This window comes from Doryrhamphus excisus, linkage group LG1, assembly GCF_037039965.1.
Source record: "Doryrhamphus excisus strain RoL-2023G ecotype Guam linkage group LG1, RoL_Dexc_Guam_v1.1, whole genome shotgun sequence".
NCBI classification, from domain to species: Eukaryota; Metazoa; Chordata; class Actinopteri; order Syngnathiformes; family Syngnathidae; genus Doryrhamphus; species Doryrhamphus excisus.
Window position 1 is genome coordinate 28,340,501 of NC_136357.1, and position 23,226 is coordinate 28,363,726.

Below are 23,226 nucleotides of genomic sequence, written 5' to 3' on the forward strand. Positions count from 1 at the left end.
AAATGAAAAAAAATTAATAATTCAGACGGACCATCTTTACAAAAATGGTTCTTTTACACCCGGAAGTACGTAAGTCTCAACTCAATAGAGTTGCTTTCAACAAACTTTATTTCAACGTGTCGGTAAACAGCCAATAAAAAAAAATAATTTATTGCAGAACGGAATTTTCAAATAAAACATTTTTTTTATAAATAGTACATTTTCACTCACAAATTCATACACAATAACACGTTTTACACTACAACACCGAAAGCTAATCATTTAGCTCCACTACACATAAATACACACACAAACCAGAACAAAAAGTATATCATGTAAAGTAATTGAGAATAAATACACACTGAATGTGCTACTGGTAGTTTAAAAAGTACTATCATCCCTTGTTTTGAGTACCGCGGTTAACTTGTTCCAGACCCGATCATGATAAGCAAAAAAAAAAAAAAAAAAAAAAGCCTGTTCCTGGTCTGGTGCTTGTGTAGCATTAACATCTGACCATAAGAACACAATAATTCTAGTTATGTACTTGTACTTGTATGTTATTGTACTTTTATAGTTCATGTGAACTAGCTTAAATTGACATGAGATGTGATTAATCGGCACCATCATGGATTAATTAGTGACGCTAAAAGAGATAAAAGTGCTGACTTTTGGGCCCCCCCCCGGAACCAGAAGACCTTTTAGTGGGGTTCCAAAGTGACGCCTCGGGTCAAATGGAGACGCTACACACGAGGACGCGGTCCTCCAACAGGACGCTGAGGATGAGGAAAACAAAGTAGAGAGCAAACATGGTCAGTCCCAGCGTTCGGGACATCTTCCAGCGGCAGGTGGCGATGGAGATGGTGACGAAGAGGAGCATGAGGAAGAGCAGCACGATGGCGCAGAACAGACCGTTGGAGCTGACCGCCACGGCTTCGCCGTCGTGCGACAGGGAGTACAGGAGCCACGGGACCGGCAGACTAGAACATAAGACGCATGTTGGTCACATGGTAAGGGGTTAGTATGTCGGTTTTTTTCAGATTTTTCAACTTGCTTTTAATGCACTTTTCTGGTCAAAAAAACACGGGAAACCTCACACACACTCAACAGGGGCCCAAGAAGTACCCAAAAATGGCATAAAATGCCAATCTTTGAGGGTGTTGATTTTTGAAAAAAAACGTAAGGGGTTAGTATGTCGTTTTTTTTCAGATTTTTCAACTTGCTTCTAATGCACTTTTCTGGTCAAAAAAACACGGGAAACGTCACACACACTCAACAGGGGCCCGAGAAGCACCCAAAAACGGCATAAAACGCCAGTGTTTGAATTTTCTGATTTTTGAAAAAAAACGTAAGGGGTTAGTATGTCGTTTTTTTTCAGATTTTTCAACTTGCTTCTAATGCACTTTTCTGGTCAAAAAAACACGGGAAATGTCACACACGCGCAACAGGGGCCTGAGAAGCACCCAAAAATGGCATAAAATGCCAATCTTTGAGGGTGTTGATTTTTGAAAAAAAACGTAAGGGGTTAGTATGTCTTTTTTTTCAGATTTTTCAACTTGCTTTTAATATACTTTTCTGGTCAAAAAAACACGGGAAACGTCACACACACTCAACAGGGGGCCCAGGAGCACCCAAAAATGGCATAAAATGCCAGTGTTTGAATGTTGTGATTTTTGAAAAAAAACGTAAGGGGTTAGTATGTCGTTTTTTTTCAGATTTTTCAACTTGCTTTTAATGCACTTTTCTGGTCAAAAAAACACGGGAAACGTCACACACACTCAACAGGGGGCCCAGGAGCACCCAAAAATGGCATAAAATGCCAGTGTTTGAATTTTCTGATTTTTGAAAAAAAACGTAAGGGGTTAGTATGTCGTTTTTTTTTCATTTTTTTCAACTTGCTGAAAATGCACTTTTCTGGTCAAAAAAACACGGGAAACCTCACACACACTCAAAGGGGGCCTGAGAAGCACCCAAAAATGGCATAAAATGCCAATCTTTGAGGGTGTTGATTTTTGAAAAAAAACGTAAGGGGTTAGTATGTCGTTTTTTTCAGATTTTTCAACTTGCTTTTAATGCACTTTTCTGGTCAAAAATAAAGTTGAAACCTCACACACACTCAACAGGGGCCCCAGGAGCACCCAAAAATGGCATAAAATGCCAGTGTTTGAATGTTGTGATTTTTGAAAAAAACGTAAGGGGTTAGTATGTCGTTTTTTTCATTTTTTTCAACTTGCTTCTAATGCACTTTTCTGGTCAAAAAAACACGGGAAACGTCACACACACTCAACAGGGGCCTGAGAAGCACCCAAAAACGGCATAAAATGCCAATCTTTGAGTGTGTTGATTTTTGGAAAAAAACGTAAGGGGTTAGTATGTCGTTTTTTTCAGATTTTTCAACTTGCTTTTAATGCACTTTTCTGGTCAAAAAAACACGGGAAACCTCACACACACTCAACAGGGGCCTGAGAAGCACCCAAAAATAGCATAAAACGCCAGTGTTTGAATTTTCTGATTTTTGAAAAAAAACGTAAGGGGTTAGTATGTCGTTTTTTTTCAGATTTTTCGACTTGCTTTTAATGCACTTTTCTGGTCAAAAAAACACGGGAAACGTCACACACACTCACCAGGGGCCCGAGAAGTACCCAAAAGCGGCATAAAATGCCAGAGTTTGAGGGCGTTGATTTTTGAAAAAAAAACGTAAGGGGTTAGTATGTCGTTTTTTTTCAGATTTTTCAACTTGCTTTTAATGCACTTTTCTGGTCAAAAATAAAGTTGAAACCTCACAGACACTCAACAGGGGGCCCAGGAGCACCCAAAAACGGCATAAAATGCCAGTGTTTGAATGTTGTGATTTTTGAAAAAAAACGTAAGGGGTTAGTATGTCGTTTTTTTCAGATTTTTCAACTTGCTTCTAATGCACTTTTCTGGTCAAAAAAACACGGGAAACGTCACACACACTCAACAGGGGCCCGAGAAGCACCCAAAAACGGCATAAAACGCCAGTGTTTGAATTTTCTGATTTTTGAAAAAAAACATAAGGGGTTAGTATGTCGTTTTTTTCAACTTGCTTTTAATGCACTTTTCTGGTCAAAAAAACACGGGAAACGTCACACACACTCAACAGGGGCCCGAGAAGCACCCAAAAACGGCATAAAATGCCAGAGTTTGAGGGCGTTGATTTTTGAAAAAAAACGTAAGGGGTTAGTATGTCGTTTTTTTTCAGATTTTTCAACTTGCTTCTAATGCACTTTTCTGGTCAAAAAAACACGGGAAACGTCACACACGCGCAACAGGGGCCTGAGAAGCACCCAAAAATGGCATAAAATGCCAATCTTTGAGGGTGTTGATTTTTGAAAAAAAACGTAAGGGGTTAGTATGTCTTTTTTTTCAGATTTTTCAACTTGCTTTTAATGCACTTTTCTGGTCAAAAAAACACGGGAAACCTCACACACACTCAAAGGGGGCCTGAGAAGCACCCAAAAATGGCATAAAATGCCAGTGTTTGAATTTTGTGATTTTTGAAAAAAAACGTAAGGGGTTAGTATGTCATTTTTTTTCAGATTTTTCAACTTGCTTTTGATACACTTTTCTGGTCAAGAAAACACAGGAAACCTCACACACGCTCAACAGGGGCCTGGAAGCACCCAAAAATGGCATAAAATGCCAATCTTTGAATTTTGTGATTTTTGAAAAAAAACGTAAGGGGTTAGTATGTCGTTTTTTTCAGATTTTTCAACTTGCTTTTAATATACTTTTCTGGTCAAAAAAACACGGGAAACGTCACACACACTCAACAGGGGGCCCAGGAGCACCCAAAAATGGCATAAAATGCCAGTGTTTGAATGTTGTGATTTTTGAAAAAAAACGTAAGGGGTTAGTATGTCGTTTTTTTCAGATTTTTCAACTTGCTGAAAATGCACTTTTCTGGCCAAAAAAACACGGGAAACGTCACACACACTCAACAGGGGCCTGGAAGCACCCAAAAATGGCATAAAATGCCAATCTTTGAGGGTGTTGATTTTTGAAAAAAAACGTAAGGGGTTAGTATGTCGTTTTTTTTCAGATTTTTCAACTTGCTTTTAATGCACTTTTCTGGTCAAAAATAAAGTTGAAACCTCACACACACTCAACAGGGGCCCCAGGAGCACCCAAAAATGGCATAAAATGCCAGTGTTTGAATGTTGTGATTTTTGAAAAAAACGTAAGGGGTTAGTATGTCGTTTTTTTCATTTTTTTCAACTTGCTTCTAATGCACTTTTCTGGTCAAAAAAACACGGGAAACGTCACACACACTCAACAGGGGCCTGAGAAGCACCCAAAAACGGCATAAAATGCCAATCTTTGAGGGTGTTGATTTTTGGAAAAAAACGTAAGGGGTTAGTATGTCGTTTTTTTCAGATTTTTCAACTTGCTTTTAATGCACTTTTCTGGTCAAAAAAACACGGGAAACCTCACACACACTCAACAGGGGCCTGAGAAGCACCCAAAAATAGCATAAAACGCCAGTGTTTGAATTTTCTGATTTTTGAAAAAAAACGTAAGGGGTTAGTATGTCTTTTTTTCAGATTTTTCAACTTGCTTTTAATGCACTTTTCTGGTCAAAAAACACGGGAAACGTCACACACACTCAACAGGGGCCTGAGAAGCACCCAAAAACGGCATAAAATGCCAATCTTTGAGGGTGTTGATTTTTGAAAAAAAACGTAAGGGGTTAGTATGTCGTTTTTTTTCAGATTTTTCGACTTGCTTTTAATGCACTTTTCTGGTCAAAAAAACACGGGAAACGTCACACACACTCACCAGGGGCCCGAGAAGTACCCAAAAATGGCATAAAATGCCAATCTTTGAGGGTGTTGATTTTTGAAAAAAAACGTAAGGGGTTAGTATGTCGTTTTTTTCAGATTTTTCAACTTGCTTTTAATGCACTTTTCTGGTCAAAAATAAAGTTGAAACCTCACACACACTCAACAGGGGCCCCAGGAGCACCCAAAAATGGCATAAAATGCCAGTGTTTGAATGTTGTGATTTTTGAAAAAAAACGTAAGGGGTTAGTTTGTCGTTTTTTTCAGATTTTTCAACTTGCTTCTAATGCACTTTTCTGGTCAAAAAAACACGGGAAACGTCACACACACTCAACAGGGGCCCGAGAAGCACCCAAAAACGGCATAAAACGCCAGTGTTTGAATTTTCTGATTTTTGAAAAAAAACATAAGGGGTTGTTAGTATGTCGTTTTTTTTCATTTTTTCAACTTGCTGAAAATGCACTTTTCTGGTCAAAAAACTGGGGAAACCTCTCACACACTCACCAGGGGCCCGAGAAGTACCCAAAAGCGGCATAAAATGCCAGAGTTTGAGGGCGTTGATTTTTGAAAAAAAACGTAAGGGGTTAGTATGTCGTTTTTTTTCAGATTTTTCAACTTGCTTTTAATGCACTTTTCTGGTCAAAAAACACGGGAAACGTCACACACACTCAACAGGGGCCTGGAAGCACCCAAAAATGGCATAAAATGCCAATCTTTGAGGGTGTTGATTTTTGAAAAAAAACGTAACGTATGTCGTTTTTTTCAGATTTTTCAACTTGCTTTTAATGCACTTTTCTGGTCAAAAATAAAGTTGAAACCTCACACACACTCAACAGGGGCCCCAGGAGCACCCAAAAACGGCATAAAATGCCAGTGTTTGAATGTTGTGATTTTTGAAAAAAAACGTAAGGGGTTAGTATGTCGTTTTTTTTCAGATTTTTCAACTTGCTTTTAATGCACTTTTCTGGTCAAAAATAAAGTTGAAACCTCACAGACACTCAACAGGGGGCCCAGGAGCACCCAAAAACGGCATAAAATGCCAGTGTTTGAATGTTGTGATTTTTGAAAAAAAACGTAAGGGGTTAGTATGTCGTTTTTTTCATTTTTTTCAACTTGCTTTTAATGCACTTTTCTGGTCAAAAAAACACGGGAAACGTCACACACACTCAACAGGGGCCCGAGAAGCACCCAAAAACGGCATAAAATGCCAGAGTTTGAGGGCGTTGATTTTTGAAAAAAAACGTAAGGGGTTAGTATGTCGTTTTTTTTCAGATTTTTCAACTTGCTTCTAATGCACTTTTCTGGTCAAAAAAACACGGGAAACGTCACACACACTCAACAGGGGCCTGAGAAGCACCCAAAAACGGCATAAAATGCCAATCTTTGAGGGTGTTGATTTTTGGAAAAAAACGTAAGGGGTTAGTATGTCGTTTTTTTCAGATTTTTCAACTTGCTTTTAATGCACTTTTCTGGTCAAAAAAACACGGGAAACCTCACACACACTCAACAGGGGCCTGAGAAGCACCCAAAAATAGCATAAAACGCCAGTGTTTGAATTTTCTGATTTTTGAAAAAAAACGTAAGGGGTTAGTATGTCTTTTTTTCAGATTTTTCAACTTGCTTTTAATGCACTTTTCTGGTCAAAAAACACGGGAAACGTCACACACACTCAACAGGGGCCTGAGAAGCACCCAAAAACGGCATAAAATGCCAATCTTTGAGGGTGTTGATTTTTGAAAAAAAACGTAAGGGGTTAGTATGTCGTTTTTTTTCAGATTTTTCGACTTGCTTTTAATGCACTTTTCTGGTCAAAAAAACACGGGAAACGTCACACACACTCACCAGGGGCCCGAGAAGCACCCAAAAATGGCATAAAATGCCAATCTTTGAGGGTGTTGATTTTTGAAAAAAAACGTAAGGGGTTAGTATGTCGTTTTTTTCAGATTTTTCAACTTGCTTTTAATGCACTTTTCTGGTCAAAAATAAAGTTGAAACCTCACACACACTCAACAGGGGCCCCAGGAGCACCCAAAAATGGCATAAAATGCCAGTGTTTGAATGTTGTGATTTTTGAAAAAAAACGTAAGGGGTTAGTTTGTCGTTTTTTTCAGATTTTTCAACTTGCTTTTAATGCACTTTTCTGGTCAAAAAAACACGGGAAACGTCACACACACTCAACAGGGGCCCGAGAAGCACCCAAAAACGGCATAAAACGCCAGTGTTTGAATTTTCTGATTTTTGAAAAAAAACATAAGGGGTTAGTATGTCGTTTTTTTTCATTTTTTCAACTTGCTGAAAATGCACTTTTCTGGTCAAAAAACTGGGGAAACCTCTCACACACTCACCAGGGGCCCGAGAAGTACCCAAAAGCGGCATAAAATGCCAGAGTTTGAGGGCGTTGATTTTTGAAAAAAAACGTAAGGGGTTAGTATGTCGTTTTTTTTCAGATTTTTCAACTTGCTTTTAATGCACTTTTCTGGTCAAAAAAACACGGGAAACGTCACACACACTCAACAGGGGCCTGGAAGCACCCAAAAATGGCATAAAATGCCAATCTTTGAGGGTGTTGATTTTTGAAAAAAAACGTAACGTATGTCGTTTTTTTTCAGATTTTTCAACTTGCTTTTAATGCACTTTTCTGGTCAAAAATAAAGTTGAAACCTCACACACACTCAACAGGGGCCCCAGGAGCACCCAAAAACGGCATAAAATGCCAGTGTTTGAATGTTGTGATTTTTGAAAAAAAACGTAAGGGGTTAGTATGTCGTTTTTTTTCAGATTTTTCAACTTGCTTTTAATGCACTTTTCTGGTCAAAAAAACACGGCAAACGTCACACACGCGCAACAGGGGCCCCAGGAGCACCCAAAAACGGCATAAAATGCCAGTCTTTGAATTTTGTGATTTTTGAAAAAAAACGTAAGGGGTTAGTATGTCGTTTTTTTTCAGATTTTTCAACTTGCTTTTAATGCACTTTTCTGGTCAAAAAAACAGAAGAAACCTCACACACGCTCAACAGGGGCCCCAGAAGTCTCCAAAAACGGCATAAAATGCCAGTGTTTGAATGTTGTGATTTTTGAAAAAAAACGTAAGGGGTTAGTATGTCGGTTTTTTTTTTCAGATTTTTCAACTTGCTTTTAATGCACTTTTCTGGTCAAAAAAACACGGGAAACCTCACACACACTCAACAGGGGCCTGGAAGCACCCAAAAACGGCATAAAATGCCAGTGTTTGAATGTTGTGATTTTTGAAAAAAAACGTAAGGGGTTAGTATGTCGTTTTTTTTTTTCAGATTTTTCAACTTGCTTGTATATCTGTAATTTTACAAGAATAAAGTAAAAAATATTAAGAGAAAAAGGTTGTATTCCACAACGTAGAAAATAAGCTAATATTATGAGGAAAAATCATGTATTTTTTAGTAGCATAAAGTTGAAATAAAACACTTTTTAGTTGTAATATTATGAGAAAACATTAACAAATCAAGTGGTCATGTTTGGAAAATAAGGTTACGGAAAGTCATATTAAGATTTTTAACGTGATTAGCGCCTTTACACTCATATTAGCCAATATAGTAGCCATAATAAGAGAGGAATACAACATAACGGTTTTGACTGCGTTTTCCGAATGCCTTCTATTTGTATTTGACTTCATTTCTACACAAAATGGTGGTCCAACTGGTGTTGCTGTGTTGGTACTCACCCGACTGTGATGTCGAAGATGTTACTCCCCACCGAGCTGGACACCGCCATGTCCCCCAGGCCCTTGCGGGCCACAATGACGCTGGTGATGAGGTCAGGGATGGACGTCCCGGCCGCCAGGATGGTGAGACCCATGATTTCCTCCGAGATACCTATGGTCTCACCCACCTGTTGAAAAAGTCAGCGTGGATGGGCGACTCATTAAGTCCATATGCGGCTTAAGTCATTCATCTTATGCAAGTCTTCAGTCAAGTCAAGTCCAAAATCTGATGCTTGAAATTCTTACATGTTAAAACATGTTCAGTGTCCCCTAAATAAAGTGTACAATATGAGTGGTTAGCGTGCAGGCCTCACAGCTGGGAGACCCGAGTTCAATTCCAATTCCTCTGCCATTTCTGTGTTATCCCAGAGCATTTGTGAGTTTTCTCCGGGTACTCCGTTTTTCTCCCACATTCCAAAAACATGCTAGGTTAATTAGCGACTCCAAATTGTCCATAGGTATGAATGTGAGTGTGAATGGTTGTTTGTCCCCTGTGCCCTGTGATTGGCTGGGATAGGCTTCAGCACCCCCCAAATGAATGAATGAATAAATATGGCAAGTCGCTAACTTAATAGATGCGTTCAATGAGGTAGAATAATGTGGGAAAATATGGTCCGAATGTCCAATAATTAGTCCAATATTGAGACGTGTTTTACTCAACACATTCACTGAAAATCTGAAATATTTTCATCAGACTAAAGTCCAAGTCAAGTCCCCGGGTCATTGATGATATCGTCAAGTCAAGTCCAAAGTCATGAAAATGATGACCCCCCCCCCCCCCCGAGGCCCCACCTGTGGTCCATACTGGGAATACGTCTGTGAAATCTGACCTGATGAGCCCACCACACCATCAGATAGGAGAAAACTGCAATCCACAGGATTGAGCCGATAAACGTGAGGGCAAAGTACTTCTTGGATGTCTGGGGAATACAAAAAAAAAGTTTTCACAGGCTGACAAAGTACTTCAGAGCTTCTTGTGATACGTCAAGGACTCGGAAATCGGGGGGAGTTCAACGTGCCAGTTTACTGAAATGGAAATAATAATTAAATAATCATTATTATGTTATATTATATATTATTATTATTATATTAAATTATATAATAATTAGTATTATTACATTGGAAAAAAAGTTAAATCGTTTTCTGTGAAAATGTGAACTGTAAATTTTAGCTTTGTATGAAATAATAATTGGTTTATACTGGTTTCATAACCAGTATGAAATAATAATTATATATTAAAGTATTATATTATTTTGTATATTATTTATTATTAAATTATATTATTTTATATATTATTTATTATTATATTATTAAATTATATAATAATAATTAGTATTATTGCATTGGAAAAAAGTTACATCGGTTTCCTGTGAAAATGAGAACTGTAAATTTTAGCTTTGTATGAAATAATAATTGGTTTATACTGGTTTCATAATCAGTATGAAATAATAATTATTATATAATAAAATATATTTTATATATTATTTATTATTAAATTATATAATAATTATTATTAATAATTCTTTTTTATTATTATTTTATTATTATTATTATTTAAATTGGTTATTCAAATTAATAATAAAACAATACTAATCATATATAATACCATTATTAAATTATATAATTATTATTATTTTTGTTTTATTTTTAATTATTATTTTTTATTAATAATTATTATTATATTATACATTATTAAATGTCACTATTTCGATGTGGATTTTTTCTTAAAAATACATTGACCTACTGTTGGGAAAATATGGTTCGTTATTGCAAGTATTAAATATTTATTATGCATTATTCATATGTTGTTTCTGCTAAGATACACATTATGATTATCTACTTTTGGCTAAAGGCCGCTTGTCTCCAAAACAAGTCCATGTCCAATAATCTGTGTGCCTTGAAAAATCAGTCTGCTTACAGCAGATGTAAAATATGTAAAATATGTAAAAGACGATGCAGCCGAAATGAAGGCCACATATTAAAAATGTTCCATGAATGTGTATATTTTCTAATGAATCATGAAATAATAGTTTATAAAACCCCCATTTCTCTAATGGAGTTCATGACGTGAAAACATTCCCTGTATTATATTATATGTAGACTACATTACTACATTACTAACAATAATAATAATAATAATAATAGAGACATTCATGCGATGGACATAGCGGACTTTGGTACAAACGTTGGTATACACACCGGGTTGCGGACGTCGGGCAGCGTGAGCCACAAGGGGAACACGATGGGTAACAGGAAGAGGTACGTGGCCTGCTTGCGTCTGGTTCCCGGCCAATCTAAAGACAAGGGCTCATTCTCCTCTTCCTCCTCTTCCTCCTCTTCCTCCGCATCGTCATCCTCACTTTCGCTGCCGTCGCTGCCGTCGCCGCTCTCCTCGCCACCCGAGCTCTCCTGAGCAAAATCAAAATTTACCATATTTTATATATAATACAAATATTATAAAAAATATTATATTAAATATTAATAAATATATATACAATATAATAGTCTTCAATGCTTCTGCTATACCCTCCACTTTTTCAGTGCTTTGGTTCTTTGCAAAAGCTCTGATAAAACATTAAATTATAATAAATTATTATAAATTTATTTTTATTTATTATTAAATTATTAAATAAATGTTTAATGTATTTTTTTTCCCAGCACAAAATAAGATGGAAAAATAAATAAGCAAATCAAAAAAACAAATGAAACAAGTGAAACAAATTAATTTTTATTTATTATTAAATTATAAATAAATGCTTAATGTTAATTTTTATTTTTTGACACAAAATAAGATGGAAAAATAAATAAGCAAATCAAAAAACAAGTGAAACAAATTACATTATTTTTTATTTATTAAATTATTAAATAAATGTTTAATGTTAATTTTTATTTTCCGACACAAAATAAGATGGAAAAAATAAATAAGCAAATCAAAAAACAAATTAAACAAATTAACAAATTAATTTTTATTTATTATTAAATTATTAAATAAATGTTTAATGTTAATTTTTTACACAAAATAAGATGGAAAAATAAATAAGCAAATTAAAAAACAAATTAAACAAATTAACAAATTAATTTTTATTTATTATTAAATTATTAAATAAATGTTTAATGTTAATTTTTATTTTTCGACACAAAATAAGATGGAAAAATAAATAAGCAAATCAAAAAACAAATGAAACAAATGAAACTAATTTTTATTTATTATTAAATTATTAAATAAATGTTTAATGTTAATTTTAAAATTTTTAAATAAAAATATTTTTATTTTTCGACACAAAATAAGATGGAAAAAATCAAAAACGCAAATCAAAAAACAAATTCAACTTTCATATCAAGGCCTGCGGGCCGTGAGTTTGAGACCCCTGTCCTACATGGTTAGTGGCAAACGTGAACCTGAACAAAAACAAGTGACCGATGCGCACCTTTGAGCCATCATGGTGGTTGTCCGTGTTCTTGATCTCCTCGGCCGAAGGCTTGGACGTAGACTGCTCCACACTTCCTGCAGACGGCTCCGATTTGGCCCTGTGGTCGTGATCTGAAACAAAGACAAAGAGCAAACGCACAGTGTTCAGACCCGTCTAGTCCCCTTCAGGTTGCCTTCACAACCACTTTGCTCAACATCTCAGGCATCTGAAGGACCTCATTACTCCAAATGTGATGCAAGAACACAGACAACTCTGATTGCAGACTTAATACTAACACTATTATAATACTTAATACTACTAATTTTTACACCAAAGTGGGAAAATACGCATCTTTGTCATGAGTTTAAAAATAATAATAATTATTATTATTATTACATATTATTAAATGTCACTCTATTTCAATGTGGATGTTTTCTTCAAATATATTGACCTACTGTCAGGAAAATATGGTTCGTTATTGCAAGTATAAAATATTTATTATGCATTATTCCATGTTGTCCTGCGGGCCAAATGTGGCCCGCAGGACACTAGTTTGAATCCCCCGCCTTGATATGAAAGTTTAATGTTTGATATGGATGCTGTATGGTATCATGTACCCAGAAAAAAAATATTACGTTTGATTCATGTTCATGTTAAAGGTTAAATAACTGTTAATAGTTATCCTCCCTATCCGTGTGGAAGTGGTAAGTTTTTGGCTATTTAAGTTTAAAGGAAATAACTTGGAGGCTACCGTTTAGGTCGCTAGCTCTCTAGTTTGCGAGTTAGCATGTGTCTCGAGACCCTGCTGTTGCGCAATATGTTGTAAATTAAAAAAAAAAGAGTATAAATGTGACTATAGTCGTGTTTTGTCATGTCTACAGGGCTCTAATAATGCTTTGTTCTACCCACCAACTATATGTGGTTTCTTAAGTTTTTATTATTTGCCCTTTTATTATTATTATTATTATATTTATTTATTACTGATTGATTTTCTTTATTCTTGATTTATTTATTTATTTGTCATCTTATTTTGTGCAGAAAAATAAAAATTAAGATATTTGAGAACAGTGGAATGTTTTATCAGAGCTTTTATTGTAGAAAATCGTAACCAAAGCACTGAAAAAGTTTGTATATTTTTCAATTTTAATAAATAAAATTAATTGCTCATTAAACACACAATTGTCTTCCATGTTCAGTGCAAAGTAAGCTTCAAAATAAAAGCATATTATTGTATGGAATATGTATCAAATGTCTCCATCCAAACAAGGTAAAGTCTCCTTGGCTTTGCCGTCGGATGCAAAAGATGCTGATGATGCAAGTTGCCTGGGTGATGGTTTAAAGCCCAGGTGTGCTCTGCTATTTCCATAGCGATAAAGAGCTTGGCGCGCTAACATGCTGGCTTTTATCCAGCTTGTATGAGCCCGCATGGGAAAGCTGATTAGGGATCAGCTGTGATTGAGTGCTGCCAGAGTGACGAGCCCGCGGTCCCTCCACTTCAAAGACAAGCTCAAGGTCGTTGGGGCCTCATGGAGCTGAGATGGACTGGCAATTTCCATTTGGTTGCAACGTGTATTTAATTGAATAATTCATTAAAAGTCCATAATTAATGGGAAGAAATTCCGCTACTGTTAAAAGAACTAATGCATTAAAGAAGCCACAATGTGTCTCATTATTGTTATGTTTTTGTTTGTTTTTTTTTTAGTTTGTGTTCAAAACCTGAAAAGTTCTGAATGGATTTTTATTTTAAAAAAATTCAGTAATAGTCAAAAATGAGATATGGAAGAGCTGATTAAATTTTGGGGGTGATCCGGATCACCGTCTGAATCCAGGAAATTCTTTTAAAGATTATTTAACATTTTGAAATAGGACCATTTTCTACATTTGTGAATATAACTCCACAAAAAAAATGTTTGGAGCACTTGCAAAAAAAAAAAAAACAAAAAACAGGACATTTTTCCAACAGAAACATTCCAAAACATTCTGGATAATCTAATCCCGACAATGAAAAAAAAAAAAGAACTTTTGAAATTTTCATCATAGACAACAAATGAAGCTATAAATAATAATATTTGAATGAAATTAAAAAATTAAAAAATATATACACATAAAAATTAAATAAATAAAATGTAAATAAAAATTATGAAAAAAATTACATGAATAATAAAAACTTCGGTAAAAATTACAGCAGCAAAAATTAGGGGAAAAAGCATAAAAAGTGACAGTTAGTTGATAGTAATAATAGACTTTTTCACCCATGCAAAGCTGAGATTCTGTTTTTTCCTGAAATATATTTAACTTATATATTTAAAAAAATTCAGTAATAGTCAAAAATGAGATATGGAAGAGCTGATTAAATTTTGGGGGTGATCCGGATCACCGTCCGAATCCAGGAATTTTTTTTAAAGATTATTTAACATTGTGAAATAGGACCATTTTCTACATTTGTGCATATAACTCCACAAAAAAAATGTTTGGAGCACTTGCAAAAAAAATTTAAAAAAAACAGGACATTTTTCCAACAGAAACATTCCAAAACAGATCCAGATAACGGAATAATTCTGGATAATCTAATCCCGACAATGAAAAAAAATAGAACTTTTGAAATTTTCACCATAGACAACAAATGAAGCTATAAATAATAATATTTGAATGAAATTAAAAAATAAAAAAATATATATAAACATAAAAATTAAATAAATAAAATGTAAATAAAAATTATGAAAAAATTATATGAATAATAAAAAATTCGGTAAAAATTACAGCAGCAAAAATTAGGGGAAAAAGCATAAAAAGTGACAGTTAGTTGATAGTAATAATAGACTTTTTCACCCATACAAAGCTGAGATTCTGTTTTTTCCTGAAATATATTTAACTTATATATTAAAAAAAATTCAGTAATAGTCAAAAATTAGATATGGAAGAGCTGATTAAATTTTGGGGGTGATCCGGATCACCGTCCGAATCCAGGAATTTTTTTTTAAAGATTATTTAACATTATGAGATAGGACCATTTTCTGCATTTGTGAAAAGCGGTAGAAAATGAATGAATATTTGTATAATAATATTTGTATATTGTTGTATCGTCAAAAGCTATCAATTACATCCAGAAGTAAAACGCCATTACGGGAAATAGGATTTTTGTGAATAACTATTGAACTAATTTTGTTATCATTATGAATCCAATTGCTAATGCTAGGTTTTCATGGTCAATAAATCTAAATAAGTATAAGTAAATATGTTATTACTGTATTAATAGCTGTTTTGTACAGTGACTGAACACAGTTGATTTTTCTTTTTTTAATATAACAAGATGATTTTCCTGTGTTGAAAAAAAAAAATGAAGTACTTGCAGGATTTTTTGATTCTAACAAAAGGAAATATTGACAAATAAATTACTACTTTACCTTCCCCCAGAGGGTCCAGCGTATGGATCATGAGCTGGAAGATGGTGCTCCTCAGGGATGTGTTGTGGAGCGAGGCAGAGCTCCCGCCCCGCTGCAGAACAGGACGCACCTGCACATAATATACAACAAAAAAATAATAAAAAATCATAGTGATTAATCGCCGGGAAGTGCAACTCAACCTCATAATGTTGAGTTTTAAATATATTTCAGGAAAAAACTGAATCTCAGCTTTGTATGTATTACTATCAATTACTGCTGTAATTTTTACTGAATTTTTTTTAATTTTTTTATTATTATTATATATATATTATATATGTATATTATTATATATTTGTATTATATATATTATTATATATTATTTTTATTATTATTATATATATTTTTCATAATTCTGCGTGCTAACCACTCAACCGCCGTGCAGCCCGATTATAAAATTTTATTTATTTATATATTTCAACATTGTTCTCAAACGACTGTATTCTGATTATATTGTGACTTTATTCCTATGATATTCTAACTTATATTATAACCCAGAAAAAATTATTACGTTTGATTAATGTTCATGTTAAAGGTTATAAATAACTTAATAGTTATCCTCCCTATCCGTGTGGAAGTGGTAAGTTTTTTGGCTATTTAAGTTGAAAGGAAATAACTCGAAGGCTACCGTTTAGGTCGCTAGCTCTCTAGTTTGCGAGTTAGCATGTGTCTCAAGACCCTGCAGTTGCGCAATATGTTGTAAATAAAAAGAGTATAAATGTGACTATAGTCGTGTTTTGTCATGTCTACAGGGCTCTAATAATGCTTTGTTCATTTTAATATGAAAAAAATCATTTGTCTACCCACCAACTATATGTGCTTTCTTAAGTTTTTATTATTTGCCGTTTTATTATTATATTTATTTATTACTGATTGATTGATTTTCTTTATTCTTGATTTATTTATTTATTTTTCATCTTATTTTGTGCAGAAAAATAAAAAGTAAGATATTTGAGAACAGTGGAATGTTTTATCAGAGCTTTTATTGTAGAAAATTGGAACCAAAGCAAAGTTTTTTTTTAATTTTTTTGTGTTTAATAAATGCGTTTTTTGTTTTTTTTTTGAAAACCTGATGCGGCCCAGACTCACCCAGACCCTAGCTCCAGTGGCCCCCAAGTAAATTGAGTTTGAGACCCCTGCTTTAATGGCTTCCTGATATGATGAGGATATACCGCACAAGCAATAAATACACATATTAAATGAGTAAATATTTGTACCCTGAGTTTTCTGTCCTTCTCCTCTTGTCGATCTGGTGCCTTGCTCGCTGCCGGGCTCTGAGGTGGATCTGACTGTGCTTTGGATTTATCCTCGTTTGTCACAGCGATGGCGGCAGGGCGAGGTGGAGGCGTGGTTGGTTGATTCTCCTGTCAGTATGGCGACACGCTGCCGTTAGTTGGCATTTTCACACATTCGCACACATCAGCCAGACTAGATAGGACAGCCCTGGTCTAGTTCACGTTCAGGGACACCCTGGTGGGACACCCTGGTGGGGCCTCTGCCACTCCATAGGACGCTAACCAAGGTGCTACCACCCAAAGAACCATGGTTGACATCGTCAATGTCATATATTGTCTTGTCTTTAGTAACAGGAAGTGAGCTATAAATTGCATTGCAATAAAGCTCCGCCTACTTCACTCAGGAAGCGCATGCAAATCCATGAATGTCCTTCAGGCTTCAAGTGCAGAATCTTCTGGTGGACACTTCAAATACAGAAGCACCGCTTTGAATATAAATGACTCAACGTATTCTCTAGTATGTGCTACAACACAAACACATCCGATCCAGACATATTCATCATTTGGGATCGGGAATCCAATGCTGGGATTTTTGTTTGCATGGCTTGGTCACTGTTACAACACCTGGAGTCCTTTTCTACTCAGCATCAAAGGCCTTCACACACAAACACTGGCCATCACCTGATCACACTGCAGGATGGGGACAGGACTTAGTTGGAGCTGTGTGCAGAACAAAGCAATCAAGTCTGGAAAATTAAATCATTTAAAAAAAAAAAAATCCAAAAATTGTTAACTATAATGATGGAAATGGTAATATTAGTGGTGATTATAATGATGGTCATAATAAAGATAAAACAATAATGATAATAATAATAATATTAAACAAGTACAAGTGTAAAGGTGACTATAGGGGTGTTATATCATGTCTGGAGGGCTCTAATTATGTTGTTTTTTTTAATTGAAATTTGTTAAGATGTTTTTCCATGCTCTTACTACAAGAATATTACATTTATAAATAAGGAATGACTACAAAACTATTGAAATTATTAATAACTTTGTGGAAGTTTACTGGAATTAATTAACTGCGATAAATGAGGAGTTATTTAAAATTGGATTTTTTTTATTTGAAAAAATATATATTAAACAAGCTGAATTTTCAAATTTTTTTTTACTTTAAAAAAATTTGAAAATTCAGCTTGTTTGCCAAAAATTGCCAAAAATGTATCGCATTTTTTTACTTTAAAAAAATTTGAAAATTCAGCTTGTTTGCCAAAAATGTATGACATTTTTTTTTACTTTAAAAAAATGTGAAAATTCAGCTTGTTTGCCAAAAATTGCCAAAAATGTATCAATTTTTTTTAACTTTAAAAAAATGTGAAAATTCAGCTTGTTTGCCAAAAATTGCCAAAAATGTATCGCATTTTTTTACTTTAAAAAAATTTGAAAATTCAGCTTGTTTGCCAAAAATGTATGACATTTTTTTTACTTTAATAAAATGTGAAAATTCAGCTTGTTTGCCAAAAATTGCCAAAAATGTATCACATTTTTTTAACTTTAAAAAAATGTGAAAATTCAGCTTGTTTGCCAAAAATTGCCAAAAATGTATCACTTTTTTTTACTTTAAAAAAATTTGAAAATTCCGCTTGTTTGTCAAAAATTGCCAAAAATGTATCACATTTTTTTATTGCCAAAAATGTATCAGTTTTTTTTTACTTTAAAAAAATGTGAAAATTCAGCTTGTTTGTTAAAAATTGCCAAAAATGTATCACATTTTTTTTACTTACAAAAAAAATTCAAATATGGGTTTTTTTTACTTAAAAAAAAATGTGATACATTTTTGGCAATTTTTGGCAAACAATGTATCACATTTTTTGTATCACATTTTTTTTACTTAAAAAAATCACATAATGTATCACATTTTTTTTACTTAAAAAAATGTGATACATTTTTTGTTGGATGATAATTGTCTTGCTAATTATTGCCAGTAAACAATATTACTATATTACTATAATAATATATTATATTATTCTATTATTTTTTCATGAATGTAGCGATAATATATTGGATAATAATGTGAGTACACCGTATCAATGAGGTGTTGCTGAAAAGGTAGGTTTGTCTTTTTTGGATTATTTACTTCTTTGTCTTTGTCACAAACGTTTTCATGTTCCAAAAAACGCCGGTTCCCCGCCTGACTGACCTTCTCAGGCTCCTGGGTGGTCCACGCTTGGACGATGCTCATGTGCTTGTTGAGCTGCGTCTTCACCACCTGCTCGATGGGACCGTTGAACTTCATGAAGCACACGTAGCCGACGTAGCCCAGCACCAGCATGAGGCTCTCCCACCACAGGATCATGTTGTCCAGGAAGAAGACGATGAGCATGACGAGGTCCAGGATGTAGAAGGACACGTCCCGGAAGAGCGGCCACCACGTCAGGTGCAGCACCTCGCGGGAGAAGATGGCGCACATGCCTATCACGAAGAGGATGTTGAAGACGGCCGAGCCTATGATGGTGCCGATGCCTACGTTGCTGTGGGAGACAAAGACGCCAATGAGGGAGGTGAAGAGCTCCGGAGCCGAGCCGCCGGAAGCCATGAAAGTGGCGCCGGCCACGTCGTCGGAGATGTCCAGCTTGTTGGTGATGACCTCCAAGGCCGGAACGAAGAACTCATCGCACACGATGGCGAGGGCTACAAACATGTAAATCATTCCGAAGGCGTGCAGGACCACCCAGCCTTGGCGCCGCTGCTCCACTGAGAAGATGTCTTCTGGGTATTCGCCCTTCCTGTGAGGTGGCCGGAGCGGAGGAAGTGGCGGGGGTGCGGTGGTCGGAGGAGGTTGTGGTTCGACGTAGATGCACTGTTCCATGTCCGTCCTGTTGACAATGATAACTACGGAGGATTGGGTGCTTCGGGATGACTCCGCCTCTTCCTGTGTCACATTGGGTGCAATTACCTCACGGGTCTTGACCTGTAAGACGCCGTCATGGCCGCCGTCTTGGGTGGAGCGCTGCGACAGCCTGGCTCTTAGCATCAGCGAGTAGAAGAAGCACAAGAGCATACCTGAGATGAAGAAGAGGACGCGACTGCGCCTGAGTCTCCTCTGAGGAGGGCGAATGTTTATCGTCCTCATGATGCAAACAGGAAGTTATGTCCAATACATTGCTGTTTGCCGCTATTTGGTGAGAAGACACGCATCAGCGCGTCCAATGTCTTTCATCCTGAAGCGACCTGTGGCAAAACATAACAAAATAGAAAATGTGAAACTCGAGTCTTCCTCGAGCACCCGTGATTCAGTGAAACTCAAGTCTTTGCTGAGCACCCATGAGTCTGTTAAACTCAAGTCTTTGCTGAGCACCCGTGACTCGGTGAAACTCGAGTCTTCCTCAAGCACCCGTGACTCGGTGAAACTCGAGTCTTCCTCAAGCACCCGTGACTCGGTGAAACTCGAGTCTTCCTCAAGCACCCGTGACTCGGTGAAACTCGAGTCTTCTTCGAGCACCAGTGATTCAGTGAAACTCGAGTATTTGCTGAGCACCCGTGATTCAGTGAAACTCGAGTCTTCTTCGAGCATCCGTGATTCGGTGAAACTCCAGTCTTCCTCAAGCACCCGTGACTCGGTGAGACTCCAGTCTTCCTCAAGCACCAGTGACTCGGTGAAACTCGAGTCTTCTTCGAGCACCCGTGATTCCGTGAAAATCGAGTCTTTGCTGAGCAATTCGAAATTTGAGTCTTCCTCAAGCACCCGTGACTCTGTGAAATTCGAGCCTCCCTCAAGCACTCGTGATTCAGTAAAACTCGAGTATTTGCTGAGCACCCGTGATTCAGTGAAACTCGAGTCTTCGAGCATCCGTGACTCGGTGAGACTCGAGTCTTCCTCAAGCACCAGTGACTCTGTGAAACTCGAGTCTTCTTCGAGCACCAGTGATTCAGTGAAACTCGAGTCTTTGCTGAGCAATTCGAAATTTGAGTCTTCCTCAAGCACTTGTGATTCAGTAAAACTCGAGTATTTGCTGAGCACCCGTGATTCAGTGAAACTCGAGTCTTCTTTGAGCATCCGTGATTCGGTGAAACTCAAGTCTTTGCTGAGCACCCGTGACTCTGTGAGACTCGAGTCTTCTTCGAGCACCCGTGACTGTGAGACTCGAGTCTTCCTCGAGCACCCGTGACTCGGTGAGACTCGAGTCTTTGCTGAGCACCCGTGACTCGGTGAGACTCAAGTCTTTGCTGAGCACCCGTGACTCGGTGAAACTCGAGTGTTCCTCAAGCACCCGTGACTCGGTGAAACTCGAGTCTTCCTCAAGCACCTGTGACTCGGTGAGACTCGAGTCTTCCTCAAGCACCTGTGACTCGGTGAGACTCGAGTCTTCAAGCACCCGTGACTCGGTGAGACTCGAGTCTTTGCTGAGCACCCGTGACTCAGTGAAACTCGAGTCTTCCTCAAGCACCCGTGACTTTGTGAAATTAGAGTCTCCCTCAAGCACCCGTGATTCGGTGAAACTCGAGTATTTGCTGAGCACCTGTGAGTGAGTGAAACTCGAGTCTTCCTCAAGCACCTGTGACTCGGTGAGACTCGAGTCTTCAAGCACCCGTGACTCGGTGAAATTCGAGCCTTCCTCAAGCACTCGTGATTCAGTAAAACTCGAGTATTTGCTGAGCACCCGTGATTCAGTGAAACTCGAGTCTTCTTCGAGCATCCGTGATTCGGTGAAACTCGAGTCTTCCTCAAGCACCCGTGACTCTGAGACTCGAGTCTTCCTCAAGCACCAGTGACTCTGTGAAACTCGAGTCTTCTTCGAGCACCAGTGATTCAGTGAAACTCGAGTCTTTGCTGAGCAATTCGAAATTTGAGTCTTCCTCAAGCACTTGTGATTCAGTAAAACTCGAGTATTTGCTGAGCACCCGTGATTCAGTGAAACTCGAGTCTTCTTTGAGCATCCGTGATTCGGTGAAACTCAAGTCTTTGCTGAGCACCCGTGACTCTGTGAGACTCGAGTCTTCTTCGAGCACCCGTGACTGTGAGACTCGAGTCTTCCTCGAGCACCCGTGACTCGGTGAGACTCGAGTCTTTGCTGAGCACCCGTGACTCGGTGAGACTCAAGTCTTTGCTGAGCACCCGTGACTCGGTGAAACTCGAGTGTTCCTCAAGCACCCGTGACTCGGTGAAACTCGAGTCTTCCTCAAGCACCTGTGACTCGGTGAGACTCGAGTCTTCAAGCACCCGTGACTCGGTGAGACTCGAGTCTTTGCTGAGCACCCGTGACTCAGTGAAACTCGAGTCTTCCTCAAGCACCCGTGACTTTGTGAAATTAGAGTCTCCCTCAAGCACCCATGATTCGGTGAAACTCGAGTATTTGCTGAGCACCTGTGAGTGAGTGAAACTCGAGTCTTCCTCAAGCACCTGTGACTCTGTGAAACTCGAGTCTTCCTCAAGCACCTGTGACTCTGTGAAACTCGAGTCTTCCTCAAGCACCCGTGATTCAGTGAAACTCAAATCTTGTGTTGAGTACCCGTGAGTCTGTGAAATGCAAGTATCCGTTGAGTGCCTGTGACTCAACGAAACCCGAGTATGTGTCAAGCACCCGTGAGTCAGTGAAACCTGGGAGTCAAAGACACTTGGCGAGTACCCATGAGTCAATGAAACTCATGTATCGGTCGAGCACACGACTCTTGATCATATAACTGTATAATAACACAATGTATCAATATAACTGCAGTATTCCCTCATTCCATTTTAGTCCACACAATAGTCTGAGCTAAATTACTAAAAAGCAAAACAAGAATCATTTGGACTTTTTGTCCCCAAAGCCCTCCTGTTGTCACAAACCAAGATGTCTGTGAAAGAAAATATGATACTAACCATGGTATCGACCTGTTGATCCGCCCACCCTTACCTTCTATCTGTTCTAGTGCATAACTGCAAACCAAAACCTGTTACTATGACTACAGTTTTTAAAAATGGAATTTATCAGTTTTATATCAATTCAATGTATCGCTTATTAGTCCTATAGAGGCACGTGCCACTAATACAAATACGGCTTAATAAGCTAGCAAAAAAAACAGATGCTAATTTCAATAACATAAAAAAAAACGCGACTCCGGGTTTTATATATATGCTCGAAACAATAACTACAACTATATATCCCCATTCTGAAAAACAGAGCGGTCAAAAATATATATAGTGGCTGCGGAACGGTCTTACCTGTGCCGCCAGCTGCTCGGCTCCTCTCGGCTCCTCTCGCCCCGCCCGAGGGCTTCACTTGCCGGCTACAGCACCCAAGGAGAGTCGCTGACTGTTGTTTTTGGGGAGCTGGAATGGCTCGCGCCGGATGTCACGAGGCTCAACATAATGCTACTAAAGAGGATTGGCAGATGCTCATCTTCCCTTGGAGACATATCGCTTTATCAATAAAGCAACATCTGCATTATACATTATATTGCATATTCAGTACGTGTTGACATTGAGAGGTGGGGCTTACTTTTAATTGGAATGTTTTTTGTTTTTTTTTTTAAACATGATTGCATTTTTCTAGAATATTCCAGGATGTCTGATGTGAGAAGCAGTTACATCATACCTGACACCAGGGGTGTCCAAAGTGTGGCCTGAGGGACACTTGTTGCCTGTGG

The 23,226-nt window shown here is 37.2% G+C and overlaps 1 protein-coding gene across 2 annotated transcripts; it reads right to left on the bottom strand.

The window, feature by feature from the left end:
- Window positions 1–91: 91 nt before the first annotated feature.
- On the bottom strand, window positions 92–23,100 carry LOC131131938 (sodium/potassium/calcium exchanger 1-like). 2 transcript variants are annotated; one of them, XM_058077013.2, is made up of 9 exons: window positions 22,802–23,100; window positions 18,800–19,830; window positions 16,582–16,728; window positions 15,329–15,437; window positions 11,943–12,055; window positions 10,714–10,923; window positions 9,345–9,434; window positions 8,476–8,642; window positions 92–956 (listed from the first exon to the last, which is right to left on the bottom strand). In XM_058077013.2, the coding sequence occupies exons 2-9, from the start codon at window positions 19,730–19,732 to the stop codon at window positions 707–709; spliced, it is 2,019 nt and encodes a 672-aa protein (XP_057932996.2). In that variant the 5' UTR covers window positions 19,733–19,830; window positions 22,802–23,100; the 3' UTR covers window positions 92–706. The 2 variants fall into 2 exon arrangements, with proteins under 2 accessions (XP_057932996.2, XP_057932999.2); XM_058077016.2 differs by lacking the exon at window positions 22,802–23,100 and having other exon boundaries at window positions 93–956; window positions 18,800–19,531; window positions 19,663–19,810.
- Window positions 23,101–23,226: the final 126 nt, after the last annotated feature.

Coding starts and splice junctions, on each gene's coding strand:
- LOC131131938 (XM_058077013.2), bottom strand. CDS start 19,732: ATGAGGACGATAAACATTCGCCCTCCTCAGAGGAGACTCAGGCGCAGT. Junction 9,435..10,713: donor TGCCCGACGTCCGCAACCCG/GTGTGTATACCA, acceptor TGTATTCCCCAG/ACATCCAAGAAGTACTTTGC. Junction 8,643..9,344: donor TGGTGTGGTGGGCTCATCAG/GTCAGATTTCAC, acceptor CTTTTTCAACAG/GTGGGTGAGACCATAGGTAT.